Here is a 27,231-nt window from a genome sequence, read left to right as displayed (position 1 = left end):
CTTAAAAATGGCCATTTTCGCGTTTTTCAAATTTTAACTTGCTTATAACCAGGGGCGGCTCGTGATAGTACAAGATGGTGAGGCACACTACACTTGAGGAATATTACAGTAGACTCTCTCTATAACGAACACGGGTATTACGAAGTTTCGCTTATAACGAGGTATGTCCAACATCTGTGTGCTTACCGAGGCCAGTGCTGTAATAAATTCCACCGCCTGTAACTTCCTTCCTATTTATCTGTCGACCGATATTGAATATCGTAGGAAATTTACAATTTGCGATGGCCAAGTTTCATTGTTGAAGTCGATGATCGACACCTAATAAACTACGTAGGAGGCTTCAAAACATTTCAGTAGTGGTGATATGTACTGTTTTAAGTTCCTTTCGTCATGTAAATCAAATATTAAACAGTATTGTTCATACAAATCTTTATTAGCAATCAAGAAGCTACAACTTACAAGTTACATGACGCTAGCCGGAATGGCGTTACGTCGCTGACATCTGTCTGTCGTTGGTCTTCTTCTTTTACATCCTAAACATAATATATTACATAATATTGTTGTCTGATATAACGAGATCCGCTTATAACGAGGTAATTAGTACGCATTTCAGTTCTCGTTATAGAGGGAGTTTACTGTATTATTATGGTTAGCTTTTCTTTAATAGCCGGAAGGTCGATTTTGTGGCGTCATAACGTCACAAAACGGCACCGTATTTATTTTAAGGCTTGCAAACGATATTAAATAACAATTATTTTATTCGCAAAAGAATGTCGAAAGTTCTAAGTCTATAACATCGTTCATACTCCATTAGCTGTTTTTTTAGCTAAAAATAATTAATATGATACCACATATCAAAACAGTGTGAGTCAGATGTTTCGTCCTTTCTTGGTCTCATCAGCGTTGTACAGTCATATTAAGCAAAATTTACATTATATACTACATGACAAGAACGTACAACTGATTTCAGTGGCGTAACCAGGGAGTTTTTAGGGGTTATAAGCGCCCCATACCCTTAATATCCTCCTTAATTCCATACCCCCGGAGACCCATACCCCCTTAGGATCATCCTGGTTACGCTGTTGACTGATTCTTTTATTATTAATCACTTGCCAAAATGAAATTATTGTGCGCAATCAATATACCTTCAAACACGTGATAATTTCATTTGGAACCAATCTTATATTGTAAATGCATTGAATATATAGGAAATAAAAACAAGCAAGTAAGCAAATTACTGTTATATTATAAGATTGATTTTTTATGTTAAATAAACTAAGGGTTAAATTTTATTCTTTTGGTTTTTTATATTTTTTATTAAACAGCGTGCTTAAAAGTAAAATTATTATGAAAGAAATTATAATTTCTAATTTTTTTATTAATTTACTTATTTAATTGACATTTGGAAAATGGCATACAGCTAGTCACAGCATGATAACATATTCTAAACATCTAATTATACTAATAGTAAGTAACCAGAGTGTAAGAAGGCCAAGTACACTCTAACTAAAACTGCAAAACCACGCTAGAGGCATATTTTTGCCAGCCTCTGAAAGGATATTTAATCCCGGCTCCAAAAATTATTCTCAGTTTAAATTTTATTGCGGCCGGCCGATCACCGCCGGCTTCGTAATATGCTAGACAAGGACCCATATGAGGCAGTGCTTCTGCTATAATTTGAGAAAGTGAGAATGAGACGCATATATTATACTCCCACGTAGGGTAGGTACCTACCGATGTCTTTATGAAGAACGCTTAACTACAAAGATACGGGGTCAGGGCCGTACCTACCTATTTTTATTTTTGATCATAAAAATAAAGTTATTAAGTTTTATAATAAAAATTAAGTTATTTAGCAAGTTTCAAAAAGTTAAATTGTATTTAAATAATTGATGATGAAATAACGAAAATAAAGTTATTTAGCAAATTTCAAACAGTTAAATTGTATTTAAAGAATTGATGATGAAATAACGAAATAACGTAAATAGTCGATTGATATACCGGTGAGGCACTGCCTCACCTGCCTCATAGGACTAGCCGCCACTGCTTATAACTCGAAAAAGATCAACTTTAGAGAAAAATTATAAGAGACCTTTTTTGTCCAGAATGGTCCAAGAAATATAAAAAAAATAGTCCAGGCCAAAATATTGATTTTTGCAATTTGATTAAAAAAAAATTGTTAAAAAAAATTGGCCCACTTTTCTCGTGGGCGACTTCTTGAACCTTATTCTGGGATGTCTCACGAATGTGATTATGCAAAAATATCTCATGGGAATATTTTTCCCAACGAACCCGCCGTTTCCGCCTTGTCTATATTGTGTTTCTTAATGACTGATCTCCAAGATGAAATTAATGTCATTTTAATATGTTTACACCCTACGACAGTGGCAGTGAAAGTGATGAAGATGGGATTATAGAAAGAAGCTAAAATATACAGGGTGTCCCGAAAAGATTGGTCATAAATTATACCACAAATTCTGGGGTCAAAAATAGGTTGATTCAACCTCACTTACTTATATACAAGAGTGCACCCAAAAAAAGTTACAGCCCTTTGAAGTTACAAAATGAAAATCGATATTTTTTCATATATCGAAAACTCTTAGAGATTTTTTATTGAAAATGGACATGTGGCATTCTTATGGCAGCAGCATCTTGAAAAAAAATTAAAGTGAAATTTGAGCACCCCATAAAAATTTTATGGGGGTTTTGTTCCCTTAAACCCACCTAAACTTTTGTGTACGTTCCAATTAAATTATTATTGTGGCACCTTTGGTTAAACACAATGTTTTTAAAACTTTTTTGCCTCTCAGTAATTTTTCGATAAGCCAGTGTTTATCGAGATATTTTGAATATTTTTCAAATCCATCACATATTTGTATATGGTTAAGTACGATTGTAGAGACCTGTTGATAATCTGAAAATTTGTTTATAATTTACATTTTTAGGTATATTTTGAAAAAGAAGCCACATCTCGATAAAAGGTGACTTATCAAAAAAAGACTAAGAGGCAAAAAAGTTTTAAAACACTGTGCTTAACTAATGGTATCACAACAATAGTTTAATTGGAACGTACATAAACATTTGGGGGGCTTAAAGGAACAAAACCCCCATACAATTTTTATGTAAATATATTAAAAAAGAAGCCGCATCTCGATAACAACTCGCTTATCGAAAAAATACTAAGAGGCAACAAAGTTTTAAAAATGTTGTGTTTAACTAATGGTACCACAAAAATGAATTAATTGGAACGTAGACAAAAGTTTGGGGGGTGGGGGTATAAGGGAACAAACCCCCCATGAAATTTTTATGGTGTGGACAAATCTCACTATAATTTTGTTTTAAGATGTTCTTGCTATAAGAATTTTACATGCCCATAACAGTTTTCGATATATTAAAAAAAATCGATTTTCATTTTCTAAATTCAAAGGGCTGTAACTTTTTTTATGAACACATTTGTACTAAGGTAAGTTAGGTTCAATCGAACTCTTTTTGACTCCAGAATGTGTGGTATAATTTATGACCAATCTTTTCGGGACACCCTATATAGTTTAAATGTATTTTAATTATTTTTGTAGGTACCTACGTATTTATTAAGGTTTAACATATTTATGCGCTTAATTACATCATTATATAAATGCTGTTATTATGTAAATGTTTTATACAAAATTATTTTTATTTTGTTCACATATAAAGGTATTTTTCCAAAACAAAATGGTTTAGAACCCCTGACAGCCACAAAATGTAAATAATATTAATGCCTAAGTTATCCTATAGAAAAAAGTATGTTTGCTTAAAACCTGTTTCTGATCAAATTTGGCATCACTGTCGGTCATAAGAACCTGTACTGTAAAGTCAAGGTGGGACGCACATAGATAACTACATATTACAACAAAGAATAATGAAAAGAAGCCGAAACATGTATATCACAGAAAGTGACGGAGTCGAAAAAAGCTGGGCAAAAATTAAGTCTAATATCTTAGCCTCAGCCCAGGGAGTTCTTGGTGAAAGAAACATTAATAAAAATAAATCGGTCCCAAGGCGAAGAATGTTCTTAATAAGTCCAGGCTCCAGTCCTCAGACATCTCTTTTAAAATAAATGTGACAAACTATTTTCTATATGTCATTGGAGATCTGCTGCCCACCGCGTTTATGATGTATGAGAGGAGAGACAAAAACGACAAAACTAATACTGAATTTATTATAAAAAGAGCAAAAGTCCATAAAAAAGAGTCCATGAGTTAATATGATTAGGTCATATTTAACGTTAAAATATTAATCATCCAGTAAGAATAATCATTGAGTTCCAAGTTTCTGAAAGAGTGGGAATAAACGACGTGTGGATATAACATGCATGAAAAAGAGGATTAATATTTGTATAACCAAAGAGTTTAAAAGGGAGTCTTATAATAACAGCGAACGAGTAAAGACGTTAAATTCTAATTAATATTCGCTTACAGTTTTTTGCAAAAGTTAAAAACGCGTTTTGTGAATGTGTAATTTTAGCGGTAAACATGGGTAAGGTGACTTTATTTAAATAGATATTATAGACGACTTCAAACATAGGCCACTATTTACTGGCCCCAAATAATTGATGTTTTGGCATACAAAATATCAATTTCTACATCACGGCATCCTCAACTACGTTAACCCAACCTAGTTCTACACCAGGCCAACAATCTCTACAACCTACAAGCTACTCTTCCGTAACCAGACAACCAACCGGTAATGTTTTTCCATCAAGAAATCAAGCAATCGTGTTCGACGCAATTGAAAACACCAAAATTGAAGATTATTTTCACAGTTTAAGCCAAATTATCCGACCAATCAATATTATTTTCTGTTCAAAGCTATCCAACAACAGAATGTGCATTTACCTAACAAATGAAAAATTAGTGGACGACTTTATTACCAACCACGGAAAAATCAAAGTTAATCAACAACTCTTACAAGCACGTCGACTAATCACACCTAGCCAAGGACTAGTACTCTCAGGCGTATGTCCATATATTCCACACTCAATCTTAGAATCCGAATTGCAAGCACATGGTGTCAACCTTTTGTCACCCTTATCATTTCTCCGTATAGGGTCTTCCAGTCCTGAGTTCCAGCATATATTAAGCTTCAGGCGACAAACCTATATATCCCCTTTAACTAACCATACCTTACCCGATTCTTTTATTATCACCCATGAGCAGACATCATATAGAATATGGATATCTTCAGACAACCAGACTTGTCCAATATGCAAAAATACCAAGAATTCAGCAAAATACTGTCCAGCAAAGGCATATATATCAGGCGACACCACTTCAATTCCTCACAATACAGAATCAGGTGAGAACTCTATTGAAAATAGTAACAATCAGGCGACTAAAGAAGTAAATAGTGGCATTCCACAAAATCAAACCGAACTTAATGATAAAGTTGTGCAAAATGAAACACTAAGCACAGAACTCCAAACTAACCAAATAGAAACAGATCCAATATCACAAAAGCGCACAGTTTCTGAGCGTTCCCCAACTCCTTCATCAGAACATGCTTTTAAAGTACCAAAAAACAAAGAGAAAAAGACTGAATTAAACCGAGGCAATATACCAAAAAAGACGTTAGAGGAAATGCTGAAACGTACAGAAGAATTATTTAGAGACCAAAATTCCAGTTGTCCCTTAAACTATGATCAACTAATAGATTTCTTCGAAAATTGTACAGGCTTTTTCGACCCAATAAGCATTGCCAAAATGTATACCAACGAAATTTCTGAAGTTACAGATCTACTGACAAAAATTTACCTTAAACTAATTGACCGAAAAATTAAAAGTAGATGCACCCGAATAAGAAATAAACTTTTACGACAGATTGATCCAGACTTCTATACCGAACCAGAAAGCGACACCTCTACGGACACATATTAAAATAACAATCTCATTTAATAGTTTAATTCAATGGAATCTGAATGGGTATTACACCCATTTAGAAATGTTGCAAATACTAATCTCAAAATACAGACCAGTGTAGGAGTAGCCATATACATAAAGGACGACATTAATAGCACAGCAATACCACTAGAAACAAACATTGAGGCAATTACAGTCAGAATCAAAGACGTAACTAATTTTTTCGTATGTAACATATTCACACCCCCTTCAATCAAGAACTTAACCATAACGAAAAATAGAAGTACTTCTGGAAAAACTCAACCTAAATCTACTTAATGATGGACCAGATACCCGTTTCGGCATAAGAACGGGCGAGGGTTCTGCTATCGACCTATCTATATGTGAACCATCAATGACGCATATGCTTTCATGGGATGTATTACCGGAGCCATACGGCAGTGACCGTTATCCTATTATAATTCAAAACGAAGAAGCATCTACAGCTATACCAGAAGCAAAATGGAACTTAAAAATGCGGACTGGACGAAATTTCAAAATCATATCGAACGCAACTTGCATGCCATAAATGAAAATAGTAATGTGAACGAAAAGGTAAATTTCATTACAAAACTAATAATAGATTCAGCAGATAAAAATATTGGAAAAATTAACTTCAACAGTAAATTCCGTCCAGTCCCTTGGTGGAATCATGAATGTAAACAAGTAATACAGTAATCCAAAAAAGCGTTTAATAAATTCAAAAGACAGAAAAATAAACAAAACTCTTTAGAATTTAGACGATTAAGAGCTATAGCCAGACTCACTATCAAAAGAGCTAAGCGCGAATCTTGGAAAACATACAGTCAGAAAAATGAAAGAATACCCATGAACGAACATATAAAACACGCTGTATTTTCCCGTCACCGTGTCACAAAGAAAATTGTCCAGTGCAAGTACATGAAACAATAATTATTACATGTACTTGCGCTGGCCAATTTTTTGTGTGACACGGTGACCGGAAATACAGCGTGTTTTATATGTTCGTTCATGGGTATTCTTTCATTTTTTCTACTGTACGTATCAATAATTGATAGTTCTACTCCAATGACAACTGTATGGAAAAATGTAAAAAGAATATCTGGTACAAAATCACACAAGTCAATAAATCTGTTAGAGCAAAATAATATAATATATTGTAGAAATCACAAAAGGGAATATCAATTATACTGGCATTAGTTTATGAAAAAAATTCAAGCGACGCAAACTATTCACCAAATTTCTCAAGAAACAAAAGAAATGAAGAAAAATATACCATAGATTATGAAGATCAAAATAATAGTGAAATAAACTTTCCAATATCGATGGATGAATTAGAAGCGGTAATAAAAAACTGTAAGAACTCGTGCCCTGGACCAGGTAATATACCCATTATTTTTCTAAAAAACCTCACCTACCCATGTAAAAAACACTTACTCAGCATATTCAACTTAATCTTCTCGAAAAGTTTATTTCCAAAATCGTGGAAAAAATCAATAATAATTCCTATTCCTAAGCAAAGTAAATCAAAATCAGATCCCCAAACATATAGGCCAATATCTCTTACTTTTAGTATGGGTAAAATGCTAGAGAAAATAATAAATAACAGACTAATGTGGTATATGGAATCAAAAAATTAATTATACTAGAACAGAGTGGCTTCAGAAAACATCGTTCTACTGTAGACAATCTTATTGACGTAGAATCGGAAATACATGAGGCTTTTGCAATTAAACAACATTGCATCGGAATATTTTTCGATATTGGTAAAGCCTACGATACAGTGTGGAAATTCTCAATATTAAAAACACTTAGAGAATGGAAAATTAGAGGTAATATACTCAAATATATATAAAACTTATTATAACATAGACAGTTTTAAGTCAGAGTAGATGGTGTCAACAAGAAATCAAGAAAATGGTATATAGACCAGGGCCCATCTGTAAAAATATTAGTACATTTGGACGTTTACAGGTGACTCAAATTTTTTTGCAGAAATTGCTTGAAAATAACTCAAATAATAATATTTGAGTTATCCTTCCTCTCAAAAAGGTCCGGAACATTGTTTAAATAATCAAAATGTCAAAAAATGAAGGAAAAATTCGATTCTTTTCTTCGTTTTTTGATTATAACTTTAAAACTATTTATTTTCGAGAAAAGTTGTACTAACATAAAAGTTGCGTAATTAAATTTCCTACAATATAGAATTGGTTAAAATTTTAAAAAATAGTCACCCTTGTTGCAAAATAGCAATAATTGCGAAAAAAACATACAAAAACGAGTATTCGCATTTTACGTTTTTCAATCATTTATTCTACACTTAGGGCCTTCATATTTCACCCAGAAAAACTTTATGATACAATAAAATAATACTGTAAATTTCATTAAGATCGGTCCAATAGATTTTGCAAAATAAAATTTGTTTGAAATCCAGCTTTTGCAAAAAAAATTCATTTTTTCAAAATGTTACAGGATTGAAAATAAAGAAAATAGCAAGTTGAAATTTCTTTTGCTTATAGAAGTGTACTGTACCTTTCATTTGCAATTCGCAAAATTAAAATCGATTGACTACCACGGCGTCAGGAATTTTTTTAAATAAACATTAATTATTGGTGCTACGCGCAGGACAGCGGATAGTTTGCTCTGAATGGGCATTCCAATGACCTTTGATAATAATTCATACATTTTAATTTTTATTACATTTCGCTATAAATAAATAAATTTGTTTATTGCAAAATAAAAACACATATTCTATCCTTTGAAATATCACTTTTTTTAGCAAAAACTTACTTTGTTCATATATTTTAACTTAGAGAAGAAAAGTTTATTATTTTTAAACATATGCAATTGTTTAAACAATATTTCACAAACAATAATAAAATTAGTTTGATTTTTGTGGAATTAAAATATTAAAATACAACAAAATATAGAGTAATAAAATAATATATTATATAAAGATTAGAAGAAATTTTGGTGGAAATCCACTTGTGTGAATCGAACACCGCTGTCCTGCGCGTATCACCAAAAATTAATGTTTATTTAAAAAAATTCCTGATGCCGTGGTAGTTAATCGATTTTAATTTTGCAAATTGCAAATGAAAAGTACGGTACACTTCCATATGCAAAAAAAAAATTCAACTTGCTATCTGCTTTATTTTCAGTCCTGTAACATTTTGAAAAAATGAATTTTTTTGCGAAAGCTGGATTGCAAAATTTATTTTGCAAAATCTATTGAACCGATCTTAATGAAATTTACAATATTGTTTTACTGTGTCATAAAGTTTTTCTGGGTGAAATATGAAGGTCCTAAGTGTAGCATAAATGGTTTAAAAACGTAAAATGCGAATACTTGTTTTTGTATGTTTTTTTCGCAATTATTGCTATTTTGCAACAACGGTGACTATTTTTTAAATTATTAACTAATTCTATATTGTAGAAAATTTAATTACGCAACTTTTATGTCAGAGCAACTTTTCTCTGAAGTGAATACTTTTAAAGTTATAATCAAGAAACGAAGAAAAAAATCGAATTTTTCCTTCATTTTTTGACACTTTGATTATTTAAACAATGTTCCGGACCTTTTTGAGTGGGAGGATAACTCAATTATCATTATAAGAGTTAATTTCAAGCAGTTTCTTCAAAAAAATATAAGTCACCTCTCAACGTCCATCTCAAAACAGATCCGCCCTGGACTAATACCACAGGGCTCGAACCTTAGCACAACTCTGTTTCTTATAGCTATGAACTCTATTACCGCAAAAATTAAACATTCTGTAAAAGCTAGGCTATATGCAGATGATTTGGTTATACTTTGTAGAGGAAAGAACCCAACAACCATCGATAACCATGTCCAAAAAGCCATAAATCATATTGAAGAATGGTCATTCACAAGTGGACTTCAGTTTAATACCCTTAAAACTAAAGTAATGTGTTTTACGAAAAGTCACCAAATACAACTGGAGAACTTATACTTAAATGGATGACAGGTTAAATATGTAGACGAAGTTAGATTTTTCGGTATGATATTTGATCAAAAACTAACTTGGAAAAAATATTTAGAATATTTAAAAAAGGCATGCCAGCCTGGAATAAATTTGTTACGATCACTTCCAAACAAAAAATTGGGCGCCGATACTTCTACATTACTACATATCTATGTACGTTCCAAACTTAACTATGGCTCATTCGTTTACAACTCCTCAAAAAAGACGTACTTAAAAACAATAGATGTGATTCAAAATACAGGTTTTTGAATTTCCTTAGGAGCACACCACACAAGTCCAATACACACTCTATACTGGGAGACTGGAGAGATCCCATTGATGTTTAGAAAACAATATCTAAGTCTTTCTTATGCCGCTGCAGTATCGTCTAATCAAGATAATCCAGTTATACACAACGTATTCGCTGACCGCTTTAAAAGTTGTTTCCAAAACTCAAATCGAACTGATCACCTTCTCTACTATCGTATACAAACTTACTTATCCAAAATAGGTATACATTTTCCAGACACCTACGATATTTCCACAATCCAAACCCCTCCTCCTTGGACAATTCGCCTTCCCTCTACTGATACCAGCTTATTGCGACTAAACAAATCAGAAACGCCCTTAAGTCTAATCAATCAAGAATTTCTTAAAATATTAAGCAAATATGGTAGCTGCTTCAATGTTTACACCGATGCCTCCAAAAACGAAGACGGAACTGGCGCAGCAATCTACACGTCAGATTACACAGCAGCTTATAAATTACCTTCATATACAACAACGATTTTTGCTAAACTGTTTGCTATTCTAAAAGCATTAGCTCTGATTGTTAATAAAAATAAAAAGAGAAACATCATTATTACATATCCTCTCAGCTCAATACTGGCATTAAAACAAGTCTATTCTGATCATCCACTAATACTTTTCATTAAAAAGGAACTAAAACATGCAGAAAATATAAATATTAAAGTTAATTTTATTTGGATACCATCTCATACTGGCATCGAAGGTAACAAGGTTGCAGACAAAATAGCAAAGAATGCACCTAATAACCCAAACGCAGAAGAGAACCTGAAAACCCTACACACCGACCTGAAAGCATATTTCAAAGAAAATACTTTAAAAATATGACAGGATACATAGAGGGACTCCCCAATCAAGTTGTACGAAGTTGACATTAATCACAATCAAATTCCACAATTTTAAAACAGAAGAGAAGAAGTAATCTTCACTAGTCTCGATTGGCCATACTCGATTAACGACATACTCCAACGTGCCGATCAACCTGTGTGTGATTTGTGTAGAAGTGTTCTTACCGTAAAACATTGTTTATTGCAGTGTCCGAAGAATAAAGTGCAACGAAAAAAGTACAACATACCACCAACATTAAATAGTGCACTCGGAAAAGACAAAAAGCATCTTCACATTCCTCAAAGACTGCAACCTCTTACCAAGAATATAGTATTTTACTTTACTTTGTATCGATTTAGGGCTTTTTATAATTTCTTATTGTTATGTTTAAAATCTACTTTTAATTTATAATTTTGTAACACAATCCATACACGCTAATAACCCTGCGTGGTTGATGCGTAATGTAAGGAAAAAAAAGTTTAAAAATAATTTTAACTTATTTTATTTTCCCTAATATGTTTTATACTACTGATTTCTACTTTCAACTTACTGAAAACAAAATGGTCCAACTTCTTTTACTTCAGGAATGGCACCGTTTTGGATCTCCATAGGATTCGTTATATTAAATACATATATTTTAAATGATAATGGAAATGGAACTTTTAAGAACATTCCTCTGATCTCCATACCAGGTCCGAGATTGACCATCTGAAATGGTAAAATTTGCGTTAGAATTTGCTTTAAAAAAGTATTGCTTTTTAAGAAAATAACACTTTATAGGTCTGGATCCCGCGTATGAAAAAAAAGTTGATTAATAGCAAGCTGAAAATTTGTTAATAGCTTAAGGGTGTCTAGTCGGACAAACTTTGATATATGGGAACACTGGAACAGGGGAAGTTTTAATTGTGGAACAGGTTAAAAATTTGGAACTGTCAGACCACGAAAACGGCACATGTATTTTGTCCGAGAGAACAGACTTAAACTCTCCGAACAGGCGCTCTGAACAAATGGGCGTTTTAATGAGTGGAACATGTAGAATATGTCAAATGACAGGAATTATGACAGGAGATAAATAGCAGTCTGATTTTTGCATGAGAGTTTAATCTCTGCTCGGAGAGTTTAAGTCTGTTCTGTCGGACAAAATAAATGTGCCGTTTTCGTGGTCTGACCGTTCCAAATTTTTAACCTGTTCCACAATTAAAACTGCCCCTGTTCCAGTGTTCCCATATATCAAAGTTTATGCGACTAGACACCGTTAAGCTATTAACAAATTTTCAGCTTGCTAATAATCAACTTTTTTTCATACGCGGGATCCAGACCTATTAGGGTGTATTTTAAGTAAAAATACTAACAATAATAATATCACAACATCATATAGAGCTACTGAAAAAAAAATGTTTTTGAGCAGTTTGTGCAATAAAAATGGCCTTGCTTGTGATTTTAACAATCATTTATATGGTTTGATAAAAATATATTAAAATATTTAAAACTAAAATTGACATTTGTGAAATTTGAATATATTCAATGTTTCAGTTAAGTAAAAAATGCGACAAAGCGAAAAGATGTTTCCTGAGACACAAAGTTTCCCACTTGCTATTTAGAATAAGGCTATTCCAACAAAGAATTACCTAAAAATATTATCAAAGCTATGGTAGAAGACAGTTTTTTTAATTACAATCGAACCCGTTTATTAGAACACCGCTCTAGGAATATCCCGGTTTAAAGAATACTGAGGTCCCGAAACGTTTTCATTTACTCCTTAATAAATTTACCCGTTTAAAGCAGTGGTGCTCAGACTTATACTGCGAGGGATCTATGACATAAACTGCAGTCGTCCAGCGATCGAGTGCTAGTTAAAAAAAAAACAATAATTTTGAAAATAAAAAACTTTATTCTTCTTCTTCTTGACTGGCTTTACAACTCGGGGTGAGTCTTCGCCGCATCCACTATGGCCCTCCATCGTCTGCGATCTTGCGCTTCGATTTGCCATTGTTGTACCCCAATCCTAGATAGATCGGTTTCAACATCATCCTTCCATCTTTTTCTGGGACGGCCCACTGATCTTCTACCGTCTGGTCTCTCGAAGAACACTGTCTTTAGCACTCTGTCTTCCTCTGATCTTACTACATGACCTGCCCATCTTATCCGATTAGCTTTTATATGTCTGACGATGTTTTCAGTACCATATAGAGTCACCAATTCAGCATTGCGGCGCCTTCTCCACCTTCCTGTCAATTCATCTCTTTGAGGACCAAATATCATTCTGAGGACTTTCCTTTCAAATATCAGCAATTTATTTATTTCTCGCTGATGTAGAGTCCATGTTTCACTCCCATATGTAACAACTGGGCGAATAATTGACATGTACAGTCTTAATTTAGATTGTCTTTTCAGCAGCTTAGATCTTAATAATGATGATAGGGAGTATAATGCTCTATTTCCCGCAGCTATTCTTGCTGAGACCTCTTTTTCTATGTGATTGTCCTCTGTGATTACTGCTCCCAAATATTTAAACTCTTTTACTACTTCAAAGTTGTGGTCATTAATAGTTACGTTCTGCCTAACTCTTGGTCTTGGATTTTTGGTCACCAGCATATATTTCGTCTTCTCTTTATTTATTCGAAGGCCCAGGTTACCTGTTTCCTCCTCGAGCTGTGAAAACACCTCTCTTACGTCTCTTGTAGAATGAGCGACTGCATCTAGATCATCGGCAAAAGCCAACAATAGTTTTGATCCTCGATTTGCGAATCCCCCTGTTAGTTCAGACGATATTTTACTTATTGCGTATTCTAAAGCCAAATTGAATAGCAATGGTGATAAAGGGTCTCCTTGTCTAAGCCCTGATGTTATACTAAATGGCATCGATGTTCTGTTTCCTATCTTTACCTGTGCATATGAGTCTGCCACGCACATTTGAGTGAGCTGCACTAATTTTCTTGGTATTCCCATTTCTAGCATTGCTAGCCATAATCTGCTTCTTTTTATCGAGTCATATGCTTGCTGGAAATCTACGAAGATTTGGTGTACATCTCGGTTGAATTCCCAGTTTTTTTTTAATATTTGTCGGATGGTAAATATTTGATCTATTGTTGACCTTCCACTTCGAAAGCCGCATTGGTAGTCGCCTAGAATATCTTCCGAATACGGAGTGAGTCTCTTTAGTAAGATAATTGATAGAATCTTATACGCTGTACTAATAAGCGATATGCCTCTGTAGTTTCGGAATTGCTCTTTATTTCCCTTCTTATGTATGGGTATTATAACGCTTCCATTCCATTCTCTAGGCATTTTCTGCTGTTGCCATACTCTGAGAATAATGTCATACAATTTTTGATGTAAAAAAAACTTTATATTTTACATCATAAATTTTACATCAAAAAACTTTATTGTATATTTCTATTTGATCAAAGTTGTAACTATAGGGAGTTGTACTTAATTAAAGTCATGTTTTTCAACTTAATTTTATTTGGATGTTCATGAATGGCACTGCATCTGTACCATCCACAAGTTTTTCATATTATGATGGTACGTACTTATCGAGGAATAAACGCAATCATGATTGAGAGATGTTCGTCAGTTAGCCGATTACGATACTTTGATTTTACTACCTTCATTTTGGGAAAATGCAGCCTAACATACGTACGTTGATCCAAAGAATGCTGTGAACTGCAGAGCTACTTGCCTCAAAGATGGCTATAATTTTGTCAGACGATATGAAAGACCAAAATTTCGTAACGGTCACTCTGCATTTAAGGTGGCAATTTTTTGTAGCAATTTTTTTCATGTCTTAATCGACTTCAAAAATTGTGAATCGTGATCGACTTCAAAAACTTTGGCGAACGACCTGCCAATCGCGATTGACCATTTGAGTATCACTGGTTTAAAGAGATACGTTTTATCAAAGTATCAAAATAATAACGAATAATAGAACATTTTTCAGGTAAATAGATAACTTATTATGTACATAATCCCAAAAATTTAAATTATGTGTGGATTACTAGGGTGGGTCTTTTAAGTAATAAATACTTTATGATGTTGTTATCAACACCAATTAGATACTTCTTAAACAAATCTACAGGTCATAAAAAACTTTTTCATTTATCTAAAAATTTTAATTGCCCACCCACTTCGTTGCCTGTTAATAAAATTTTGGATAAAGTCACAAAAAAATCAGGATAAGATTAGAGATTATTTTTCAAGAAATAATTAATCCTGTTGTATGCATTTTAATAAGAATAGCTATTTTCATAACAAGGGAGGAAAGTGCTACTTTTCCTCCCGAGAATGAAGTTACTGCCCGACGCGTAGCGGAGGGCAGTAATCATTCAAAGGAGGAAAAGGCACTTTACTTCCATGTTATACATATGGTTTTTCCACCTTCCTCAAATTAATATCAAGTCATTTTTCATTTTTACTTAATTTATTTATGTAACTAACCAACAAAATTTATTAAAACTAAAACTAACAAGTAGGTACAATATAACGGTCAACTGTCAAATATAAGTCAAATTATTAATGTAAACATTGTTAAATCAAAATAACAATTTACTGTTTTTTACCATTCTGCAAAATGCAGGGTGTTTTATAAATAAACGTTAAAATGTATAGATACTTACGTAATAGAAAATAGATATTGTACAGGGCGTCAATAAGTTATATTTCATGAATGAAATACCATGACGTCACTTTTACTTTTCCTCCCTAGGGAAGAAAAGTACAACTTTGTTCCCTACAATCAGGTCCGGAAAAGTATACTTTCGGTAAAGGTAGGTGGAAAAATATATAAACATATCGCATACATCCATTTCATACTTATTTGTTAGTGTATGTCTGAACATTATAATTAATAGTTATTAAGGTACTAAGGGTATTATAAGGATAATAACGCTTGAGGTCAATGGTGTATACATCGAGGGCCTTTGGCCCGAGAGATATACGTTGACCGAAAACGTTATTATCTATAACATCCATGGTGCCTTCAACGTTTAATGTCCGACTAAATTATTCTTTACATGCAAAAAATTTGAATGAATTTTGAATGAATTAGTTTTAAAATAAGTACATTTACCAGTAATAGTCGTAACGTAATAATTGTGGTAACCATAGTTTGTTTTACTTAGGTTTTTATTTGTCAATTTGACAGTATTTAATTAGTTATTTAAATTTAATACCCTCGGGCGTTATTTTTCAAAATAACGCCCTAGGGCATTATATCATACTTAACTGACTTTAAAAACCACAATGCTAAGCAAAATAGAAGCATTCGAATTGTGGTGCTCTCGACGAATCCTAAAGATATCGTGGGTTTCGCACACTTCCAATAAAGATGTTCTTCAAATGCTGAATTCAGAACGTCTGCTCATAAGCATCATAAAGAGGAGAAAAACAGAATACTTCGGCCATATAATTAGAGGACCTAAATACCATCTGCTTCGCCTTATAATACAAGGAAAAGTAGAGGGAAAGAGGTGGATTGGTCGAAAGAAACTTTCATGGCTGCGTAATATTAGACAATGGTGTGGCTGCACAGGAGAAGAATTATTTCGCGCAGCAGCCGATAGAGAGAAATTTCAAGAAATTGTAAACATGATGACGGCCAACGTGTGAATACAGACACGGCACCTAAAGAAGAAGAAGGTTATAAGATTATATCCCGAAGACTATTCCACTAAGTGGGTTCGACTGTAGTTTAAAAGAAAAGATCTCCAAACTATTTAGTCTTCTTGACGAAATATAACAAAAACTACTAGCCTTTACTTTTTGGTGATCCATTATTTATCTTTAACCTCTGTTTTAAATTTTTTAAGATTTTAGTAAAAGAATATAATTTAGTTTGTTCCATAGCATAATTTTTATATTTTAGTGGCAAGAGACTTGTTATAATACTTTCCTAAATTTAAGTATATATCTACGAACAAAGTATTGTAATTTGTATTTTGTGTTATGACAATTTACAGCCAAATTCTTTTATAATTACAGTTTTTTAAACTTTTTCTTTCTAACTTTGACGGACTATTTACAAGGTATAAGTAAGTCTATAATTTTTGTAGAAGTAGAACCAAATACTTAAAATTTGATTATAACTTACTTGTTTAAGTTTTGCAACTAACCTGTAGATGTGTTTGATATAAAATAAAGTTAAATCTGAATTAATAGTTAAGAATTATTTTATAATTTTTATTTAAACGCATTGCGTAGATACTTTTTTTACATATTGTTAATAGTGCAGTCACTGAAGGTTTTCACCTCCGATTTCGTTGAACCTCCATCGATTTTCATGAAAATTGGTGAGTAATTAGAGGATACCTCAAGGAACAAAGGTGACATGATGCCAACTTGCGCTTTTACCCTGTGGTTGGATGCCACCCCTTCTCGGGGGTGAAAATTATTTTATTAAAAATAATACCATAAGTCCATAGAGGGACAAATTATAAGCAAAATTTGTTATATAAAGTTATTGAAAGAAATCAACCCGTTTTGAGTTATTAAAGACCAAAAATTTTATTTTTTCGTAAAAAAATGCATGTTTTAAATCGGTTTTCACGTATAAATCAAAAACTATAAGCTTTTACAAAAAAGTTAATATTACTGAATTTGAAGACAATAAAAAAACTGAATACATTACCCACCTAAAGAACTAAACTTATGTTAGTTCAAAGTGAGTTATTGGCAATTGAATGTGTATTTTTTTCGACAAGTACTCAAATCTAAGTATTCAAGCTTAAATAACGGGAAAACTATGCAATGCATAAAATATTCCTGCTAAACATTTGTCAAAGTACTTCAGAATATCTATCAAATGAGCTTCAGAACAAGGTAACAGCGTCAAAATTAAGCAAGTTATAATGAAAATAAAAGAACCGTTTCGAATTTTTTAGGAAAAAGTGAAAAATTAAACATACGCCATTTCCACAAAAATTAAAATTTATAGTAATCCTTACAAGAACTTCTTTATATTAGCATAATTAATATTTTCGATAATTTTGATCGATTTAGATTACATATTTTTGAACAAAAGTTTTATTTAAAAAATCATAATTTTTAAAATTATTGCAATTCTCATATTCTTTTGATAATAACTCCATAAATACTCAATATACGTAAAACATTATATATAACCAAATTTTAGTTTTTTCTGTGTAAAATATTTTACCTGTTTTACTATTTATATAGGGTAAAAAATAACCGAGATAGAAACGTTTAAATCTTAAATTTTGCTGCGGGAACCATGCAACCGGGGCCATTTAACCTTTTATTTTTAAAAAACTAAGGGGTTTAAAAGAGTAGGTTAAACGTGTTTAACATTTTAACTGCCATGTGTACCATATATGGACACAGGCAATTTTAGTTCTCTGCCATGTGTACATATATTGGACACAGGTTTTATCAGCGTTTCAGCAATGTGTCCGTGGTTGGTATACATTTACCGTGTATTTAAATGGGAATATCATTGAGTCTGGTGTAGAACTATAACGTTTAAAAATATCTTGGGATTTTTTTAATTTTTAGAGGTATAAGGGATAATAAAATGAAAATTAACTATACATTAACTTTTTTATTTTTATGACCGTACAGCATATTATAATAAAAAGTAAATAATGTAGTATTTTTTAAATAGAAAATTAGGTACTGAGAGTCAATTTTACTGTACATGTTTTAGTTATTTTTTGTGAAAACATGGTTGGCAAAGAAACATTCTAAGCACATAAAAGGGCTATCTTTGCATCCGTTGCATACCCGTGTTATTCATTTTGTGTTTTTTATAGCATAATTTTGACCATGGAGTTCAGAGTTTTTTGTAACAAATCGTGCATCTGCCTCTTTTGTTCAAAGCATTTTGAGTAAGTCCATGTTTGGCTTGAACTTGTACAGGAAGAAGTAGATTACTACTTCGAAGAAGTTGCGTGCACACATTTTCTTTGAATTTTGTAAGTGACATTTTGCTTTGGTTGATGTTATTGAAAATAATTAGAGTATTCACCAGTGAAGTACCAGTAATCATCTCAAATGCCACTTTTCTGTACCATTTGACAGGCTTTCGTAAGCAGTTTGAGTAAGCTGTCTTTTGATCTGACATGTTCACAAATGATTTTGTGTTATTGTACTCGCCAATGGCTGCAGGTTTTCTTTTAGGACCTTCCCTAAGATAACGGACTATTTAACTTTAAGTGTCCATCTATGGTACTCATGGTCTGCAACTAGACATTAGGAACAATTTCACAATCGCAGGCCGCGTGCACCAAATGAGGACACAGCAATTTTTACAAAAATACCCAAAAAACAAATCTGATTTTATGATTTTTGCTAAAAACAAACACAAATAGAGTAATTAAGATGAAAAAAATATTTTGGCCCAGAAGACCCGGTACAAAATTTAGTCTGAATTTACCTGGCAGTTAAAGTGTTAAATAGCACTTGAAATTAACTTTCAAACAGTTTTTAGACGAATCTGATACCGTAAACAGGAACGGAGGTATTAAAAAAAAACCATAACATTTTTTGGAAAAATTTTTAAAATATAAATTTTGAAAAAATTTTGGAGCATAAATTTTAATGCTATCAACATGTTCGGGGGCTCATTTGATAGATACTTTTAAGTACTTTGACAAATGTTTAATAATTTCCCGTTATTTCAGTTTGAATACTTATGAGTTTTTTACTTGCCGAAAAAAATATATATTCAATTACCTATAACTCACTTTTAGTTAACAATAAAAGGTTTTTCTAGTAAGGGGTTTATTTAGTTTTTTATTATCTTTAATTTTGATTATAATTACTTTTTTGTTAAAACTTACACTTTTTGAGTTATTGATGAAAAATTGGTTAAAAACATGCATTTTTCTCAAGAAAAATTAAAATCTTTGATCTTCAATAACTCAAAAAGTTTTGATTTATTTTAATAAATTTATATAACAAATTTTGCTTGAAATTTGTCCCTCTATCGAATTATGGGGTTAATTTTAATAAAATAATTTTCACCCCCGAGAAGGGGTGGTATCCACCCCAGCGTAAAAACGCAAGTTGGCACCATGTCACCTTTGTTCCTTGAGATATCCTCTAACCACTCACCAATTTTCATGCAAATCGATGAAGGTTCAACGAAATCGGAGGTAATAGCTCATATCCACCTTCAGTGACTCCACTATAATAATAAGTACAATATGCGTCCTTTGTGTTTGATTTTGTTATTTATTTTTATGTCCGTTTTTATGTCTTTATAAATATTAAGCTTCCTAATAAGAAGTTTTATCTAAGAGTAACTTTGCGACATGCTAATTTACGATTTTACTTAAAACCTTATTTAAAAGGATATCTGGTATACAGTCTCTGGCCATATTATTAGACGCACTATAAGATTTAAAAAAAAATCTTAATTATGGGGCGATACTAAATAGGTTTTTTGTATGTTCCAGACACAATGTATGTTGTTTAGCTGTCTATTTAATTGTCTATATTTTATCAGAAATAAAACATCATTACTAATGAACCAATATATATTTATTGGCCTGGAAAAAGACGAGAAATAACAACCATTAAATGTTAATATTTTGTTCAGCCATGTTTAGCCGCTATTAGAGCTTTAATTGTGCGCAGGAGACACTACTGGTTTGCACTGATAGTATGCTGCGCAGAATTAAAGGTCTAATAGCGGGTAAAGGTGGCTTAACAAAATATTATTTAAATTAAATATTAGTACCAAATCTAATTCTGGATGGGTAGTACTAACTGAAAGAGATGGAGACTTATGGCTTGGTGTAACTCATTCCATATATCCCTACAGGACGAGCTTGTGGTTAAAAAAAAATTCTACCGATGATTCCACACAATAGTTTATGTAAAGGATATGTTGGGTATACCGTACTTTTACCGTGAAGATTTTGAATATCTCAGAAATTATTATGAGCATCAAGTTAGCTAAACACCTATCACAAATCGATTCGAAAGTAGGTGGATAATTTGCCGCTAATTAGTCGTTAATTAGTTGTGAAAATACCGATTTTGTCGTTTCTTTTTTTTTTTTATTTTTTTAGGTGCTTTGCTAACTTGATATAAAGTTAGCAAAGCACACCTCCGAAAAATGACTTTAGAGCGTTCGTAGGAGAATCGGAATAGGATTAGTTTTTGCCGCTAATTAGTCACTAATTAGTTGTGAAAAAATTAATTTTCCAAATTAATTTTTTTTTTGTTTTTTTGGGTGCTTTGCTAACTTGATATAAAGTTGGCAAAGCACGCTTCCATAAAATGATTTTAGGGATTTCGTAAAAGAATGAAAATAGAATGAGAATTTGCCGCTAATTAGTCGCTAATTAGTTGTGAAGAAATGAATTTTCTAAATTAATTTTTTTTTTGTTTTTTTGGGTGCTTTGCTAACTCGATATAAAGTTGGCGAAGCACGCCGCTATAAAATGATTTCAGAGTTTTCGTAAGGGAATGAGAATAAAATGAGAATTTGCCGCTAATTAGTCGCTAATTATTTGTAAAGGAATTTTATTCACAAAATTTTTTTTTTGTTTTTCACGGTGCTCCGCTTACTCGATATAAAGTTGGCAAAGCACGACTCCATACAATCATTCTAGGGTTTCCGGAGAAGAATAGCAATGGAATAAGAATTCTTTGCTAATTAGTCGTGCATTAGTTGTGAACACACCAATTTTGTCGTTTTTTTATTTTTGACGGTTCTTTGCTGACTTGATATAAAGTTCGCAAAGCACGCATCCATAAAATGATTTAGGTTTTTTTGTAGTAGCATGAAAATAGGATCAGAATTTGCCGCTAATTAGTCGCCAATTAGTTGTGAACAAATTGATTTTCTAAATTAATTTTGTTTTTGTTTTTTTGGGTGCTTTGTTAACTTGATACAAAGTTGGCAAGCACACCTCCGAAAAATCATTTTAGGGTTATCGTAAAAGAATGGAAATAGAAAAAAAATTTGCCGCTAATTAGTCGTGAATAAGTTGTAAGAATACCGATTTTGTCGTTTATTTATTTTTTTTTATTTTTTTAGGTGCTCTGCTAAATTGATATAAGGTTAGCAAAGCACAACTCCAAAAAATGACTTTCGAGCGTTCGTAGAAGAATGGGAATAGAATGAGAATTTGCCGCTAATTAGTCGCTAATTAATTGTAAAGAAATTAATTTTTTTAATTAATTTTTTTTTTTGTTTTTTTGGGTGCTTTGGTAACTTGATATAAAGTTGGCAAAGCACGCTTCCATAAAATGAATTTAGGGATTTCGTGAAAGAATAAAAATAGAATGAGAATTTGCCGCTAATTAGTCGCTAATTAGTTGTGAAGGAATGAATTTTTTAATGAATTTTTTTTTTGTTTTTTAGGTGCTTTGATAACTTGATATAAAGTTGGCGAAGCACGCCGCTATAAAATGATTTCAGAGTTTTTGTAGGGGAATGAGAATAAAATGAGAATTTGCCGCTGATTAGTCGCTAATTATTTGTGAAGGAATTTTATTCAGAAAATTTTTTTTTTGTTTTTCACGGTGCTCCGCTTACTCGATATAAAGTTGGCAGAGCACGACTCCATACAATCATTTTAGGGTTTCCGTAGAAGAATAGCAATGTAATAAGAATTCTTTGCTAATTAGTCGTGCATTAGTTGTGAGAATACCAATTTTGTCGTTTTTTCGTTTTTGACGGTTCTTTGCTGACTTGATATAAAGTTCGCAAAGCATGCATCCATAAAATGATTTGGGTTTTTATGAAAAAGCATGGAAATAGGATCAGAATTTGCCGCTAATTAGTCGCTACTTAGTGGTGAAGAAATTATTTTTCTAAATTAATTTTTTTTTGTTTTTGCGGGTGCTTTGCTAACTTGATATAAAGTTGGCAAGCACACCTCCGAAAAATCATTTTAGGGTTTTCGTAGAAGAATAGGAATAGAAAAAAAATTTGCCGCTAATTAGTCGTGAATTAGTTGTGAGAATACCGATTTTGTCGTTTATTTTTATTTTTTATTTTTTTAGGTGCTTTGCTAACTTGATATAAGGTTAGCAAAGCACACCTGCAAAAAATGACTTTCGAGCGTTCGTAGAAAAATGGGAATCGAATGAGAATTTGCCGCTAATTAGTCACTAATTAGTTCTGAAAAAAATAATTTTTTTAATTAATTTTTTTTTTGTTTTTTTGGGTGTTTTGCTAACTTGATATAAAGTTGGCAAAGCACGCCTCAATCAAATGATTTAAGGGTTTTCGTGAAAAAAAGAGAATAGAATGAGAATTTGCCGCTAATTAGTCGCTAATTAGTTGTGAAAAAATGAATTTTCTAAATGAATTTTTTTTTCGTTTTTTTGGATGCTTTGCTAACTTGACATAAAGTTGGCAAAGCACGCCCCCATGAAATGATTTTATGGGTTTCGTAAAAGAATGAAAATATAATATGAATTTGCCTCAATTTCTCATCCTATTTCCATGCTTTTACGAAAAAACTTAAATCATTTTAAAGATGCGTGCTTTGCCTACTTAATGTTGAGTAAGCGAAGCACCGTAAAAACAAAAAAAAAACAGAATTTATGGATGAAATACCTTCACAACTAATTAGCGATTAATTAGCGGCAAATTCTGATTCTATTTTTATTCTTTTACGAAAACACTAAAATCATTTTAGGGAGGCGTGCTTCGCCAACTTTATATCAAGTTAGCGAAGCACCCAAAAAAACAAAAAAAAATTAATTTAGAAAATTCATTTCTTCACAACTAAGTAGCGACTAATTAGCGGCAAATTCATATTATATTTTCATTCTTTTACGAAACCCATAAAATCATTTTATGGGGGCGTGCTTTGCCAACTTTATATCAAGTTAGCAAAGCATCCAAAAAAACGAAAAAAAAATTCATTTAGAAAATTCATTTTTTCACAACTAATTAGCGACTAGTTAGCGGCAAATTCTCATTCTATTCTCATTTTTTTACGAAAACCCTTAAATCATTTGATTGAGGCGTGCTTTGCCAACTTTATATCAAGTTAGCAAAACACCCAAAAAAACAAAAAAAAAATTAATTAAAAAAATTATTTTTTTCAGAACTAATTAGCGACTAATTAGCGGCAAATTCTCATTCTATTCCCATTCTTCTACGAACGCTCGAAAGTCATTTTTTGCAGGTGTGCTTTGCTAACCTTATATCAAGTTAGCAAAGCACCTAAAAATAAAAAATAAAAAATAAACGACAAAATCGGTATTCTCACAACTAATTCACGACTAATTAGCGGCAAATTTTTTTTCTATTCCTATTCTTCTACGAAAACCCTAAAATGATTTTTCGGAGGTGTGCTTGCCAACTTTATATCAAGTTAGCAAAGAACCCGAAAAAACAAAAAAAAATTAATTTAGAAAACTAATTTCTTCACAACTAATTAGCGACTAATTAGCGGCAAATTCTGATCCTATTTCCATGCTTCTTAAAAAAACCTAAATCATTTTATGGATGCATGCTTTGCGAACTTTATATCAAGTCAGCAAAGAACCGTCAAAAACGAAAAAACGACAAAATTGGTATTCTCACAACTAATGCACGACTAATTAGCAAAGAATTCTTATTCCATTGCTATTCTTCTACGGAAACCCTAAAATGATTGTATGGAGTCGTGCTTTGCCAACTTTATATCGAGTAAGCGGAGCACCGTGAAAAACAAAAAAAAAAATTTTTCTGAATAAAATTCCTTCACAAATAATTAGCGACTAATTAGCGGCAAATTCTCATTTTATTCTCATTCCCTTACGAAAACTCTGAAATCATTTTATAGCGGCGTGCTTCGCCAACTTTATATCGAGTTAGCAAAGCACCCAAAAAAACAAAAAAAAAATTAATTTAGAAAATTCATTTCTTCACAACTAAGTAGCGACTAATTAGCGGCAAATTCATATTATATTTTCATTCTTTTACGAAACCCATAAAATCATTTTATGGGGGCGTGCTTTGCCAACTTTATATCAAGTTAGCAAAGCATCCAAAAAAACGAAAAAAAAATTCATTTAGAAAATTCATTTTTTCACAACTAATTAGCGACTAATTAGCGGCAAATTCTCATTCTATTCTCATTTTTTTACGAAAACCCTTAAATCATTTGATTGAGGCGTGCTTTGCCAACTTTATATCAAGTTAGCAAAACACCCAAAAAAACAAAAAAAAATTAATTAAAAAAATTATTTTTTTCAGAACTAATTAGCGACTAATTAGCGGCAAATTCTCATTCTATTCCCATTCTTCTACGAACGCTCGAAAGTCATTTTTTGCAGGTGTGCTTTGCTAACCTTATATCAAGTTAGCAAAGCACCTAAAAATAAAAAATAAAAAATAAACGACAAAATCGGTATTCTCACAACTAATTCACGACTAATTAGCGGCAAATTTTTTTTCTATTCCTATTCTTCTACGAAAACCCTAAAATGATTTTTCGGAGGTGTGCTTGCCAACTTTATATCAAGTTAGCAAAGAACCCGAAAAAACAAAAAAAAATTAATTTAGAAAACTAATTTCTTCACAACTAATTAGCGACTAATTAGCGGCAAATTCTGATCCTATTTCCATGCTTCTTAAAAAAACCTAAATCATTTTATGGATGCATGCTTTGCGAACTTTATATCAAGTCAGCAAAGAACCGTCAAAAACGAAAAAACGACAAAATTGGTATTCTCACAACTAATGCACGACTAATTAGCAAAGAATTCTTATTCCATTGCTATTCTTCTACGGAAACCCTAAAATGATTGTATGGAGTCGTGCTTTGCCAACTTTATATCGAGTAAGCGGAGCACCGTGAAAAACAAAAAAAAAATTTTTTTCTGAATAAAATTCCTTCACAAATAATTAGCGACTAATTAGCGGCAAATTCTCATTTTATTCTCATTCCCTTACGAAAACTCTGAAATCATTTTATAGCGGCGTGCTTCGCCAACTTTATATCGAGTTAGCAAAGCACCCAAAAAAACAAAAAAAAAATTAATTTAGAAAATTCATTTCTTCACAACTAATTAGCGACTAATCAGCGGCAAATTCTCATTCTATTTTCATTCTTTTACGAAATCCCTAAAATCATTTTATGGAAGCGTGCTTTGCCAACTTTATATCAAGTTAGCAAAGCACCCAAAAAAACAAAAAAAAAATTAATTTAGAAAATTAATTTTTTCACAACTGATTAGCGACTAATTAGCGGCAAAAACTAATCCTATTCCGATTCTCCTACGAACGCTCTAAAGTCATTTTTCGGAGGTGTGCTTTGCTAACTTTATATCAAGTTAGCAAAGCACCTAAAAAAATAAAAAAAAAAGAAACGACAAAATCGGTATTTTCACAACTAATTAACGACTAATTAGCGGCAAATTATCCACCTACTTTCGAATCGATTTGTGATAGGTGTTTAGCTAACTTGATGCTCATGAAATTATTTGTCCTTAAATTGAAAATTTAATTGCACCCAAGCAAGGGTGGAGGTAAACAATAAAGGAAGACAATGCTCAATTTGGGCTGTAGTGCCGTAAAAGAAAAAGAAATTGAAAATATTATGACGTGTAAATGCCGGTTCACGCTTAAATAATATTCCCTTAGAGACAGAGACGTCATAGTTTTACCTGTGTCTAGCATGTGTTTTTAATCAGTTAAAGACATCCATTTTCATTTTCTTTTTTTGTATCCTATTTCTTTTCTTTTTTTCTTTTTTTTTATCATTTTCTTTTTGTCTATCATTTTTCCTTCTTTCCATCTTGATTTATAATTTAGTTTCATTTGGTCATCTGATCACCTTAGGTTTTCCTCTTTGTCTTTTTTTTATTGAACGGGCTCCAATTTATAATTATTTTATTGTATATTATCTTCCTGTCCCAACGTATGTCAAGCACTTTTTGGTTTAAGTGGTGCTATTAATTTAACACGCTACCAAGGGGGTACTTTAGCTTCATCCTTATAGACCACCTATTTAAATTGCCTGTATATGCAGTACGATCCCCGGCCCAAGGGTGCACTGGTCTATGTGAAAAATCGATTTGGCTCCTAATATAAGTCGCTTGGTGGACGGAACGTGTTAAGTTGAAAACATTTTCGAGATCGTTGTTCTGGCTATATTTTCCTTTATTCTTGGTAAAAGCGCTGGTTTCCTCGAAAGCGGTGCCGACAACCTGCGATCGTAACACTGCGATGAATGACATCATAAAAAACTGTACCATGCAAAATAAGAGCGTTGGTTCCCAAGGATGCG

At 32.3% G+C, this 27,231-nt stretch overlaps 1 protein-coding gene across 1 annotated transcript in view; it reads right to left on the bottom strand.

Annotated features, from left to right (window-relative positions):
• The window catches only part of LOC114340631 (sensory neuron membrane protein 1-like), a 147,180-nt gene that overhangs the window by 87,196 nt on the left and 32,753 nt on the right, over positions 1-27,231 (bottom strand). Inside the window, exon 2 of the mRNA XM_050651547.1 lies at positions 11,580-11,737. Within this exon, the coding sequence (XP_050507504.1) occupies positions 11,580-11,737 (158 nt within the window). The remainder of the gene's footprint in view (positions 1-11,579; positions 11,738-27,231) is intronic.

The sequence above is a fragment of the Diabrotica virgifera genome, chromosome 5, assembly GCF_917563875.1.
Source record: "Diabrotica virgifera virgifera chromosome 5, PGI_DIABVI_V3a".
In the NCBI taxonomy this organism is placed as follows: Eukaryota; Metazoa; Arthropoda; class Insecta; order Coleoptera; family Chrysomelidae; genus Diabrotica; species Diabrotica virgifera.
This window is presented reverse-complemented; position numbering and strand designations above follow the sequence as displayed.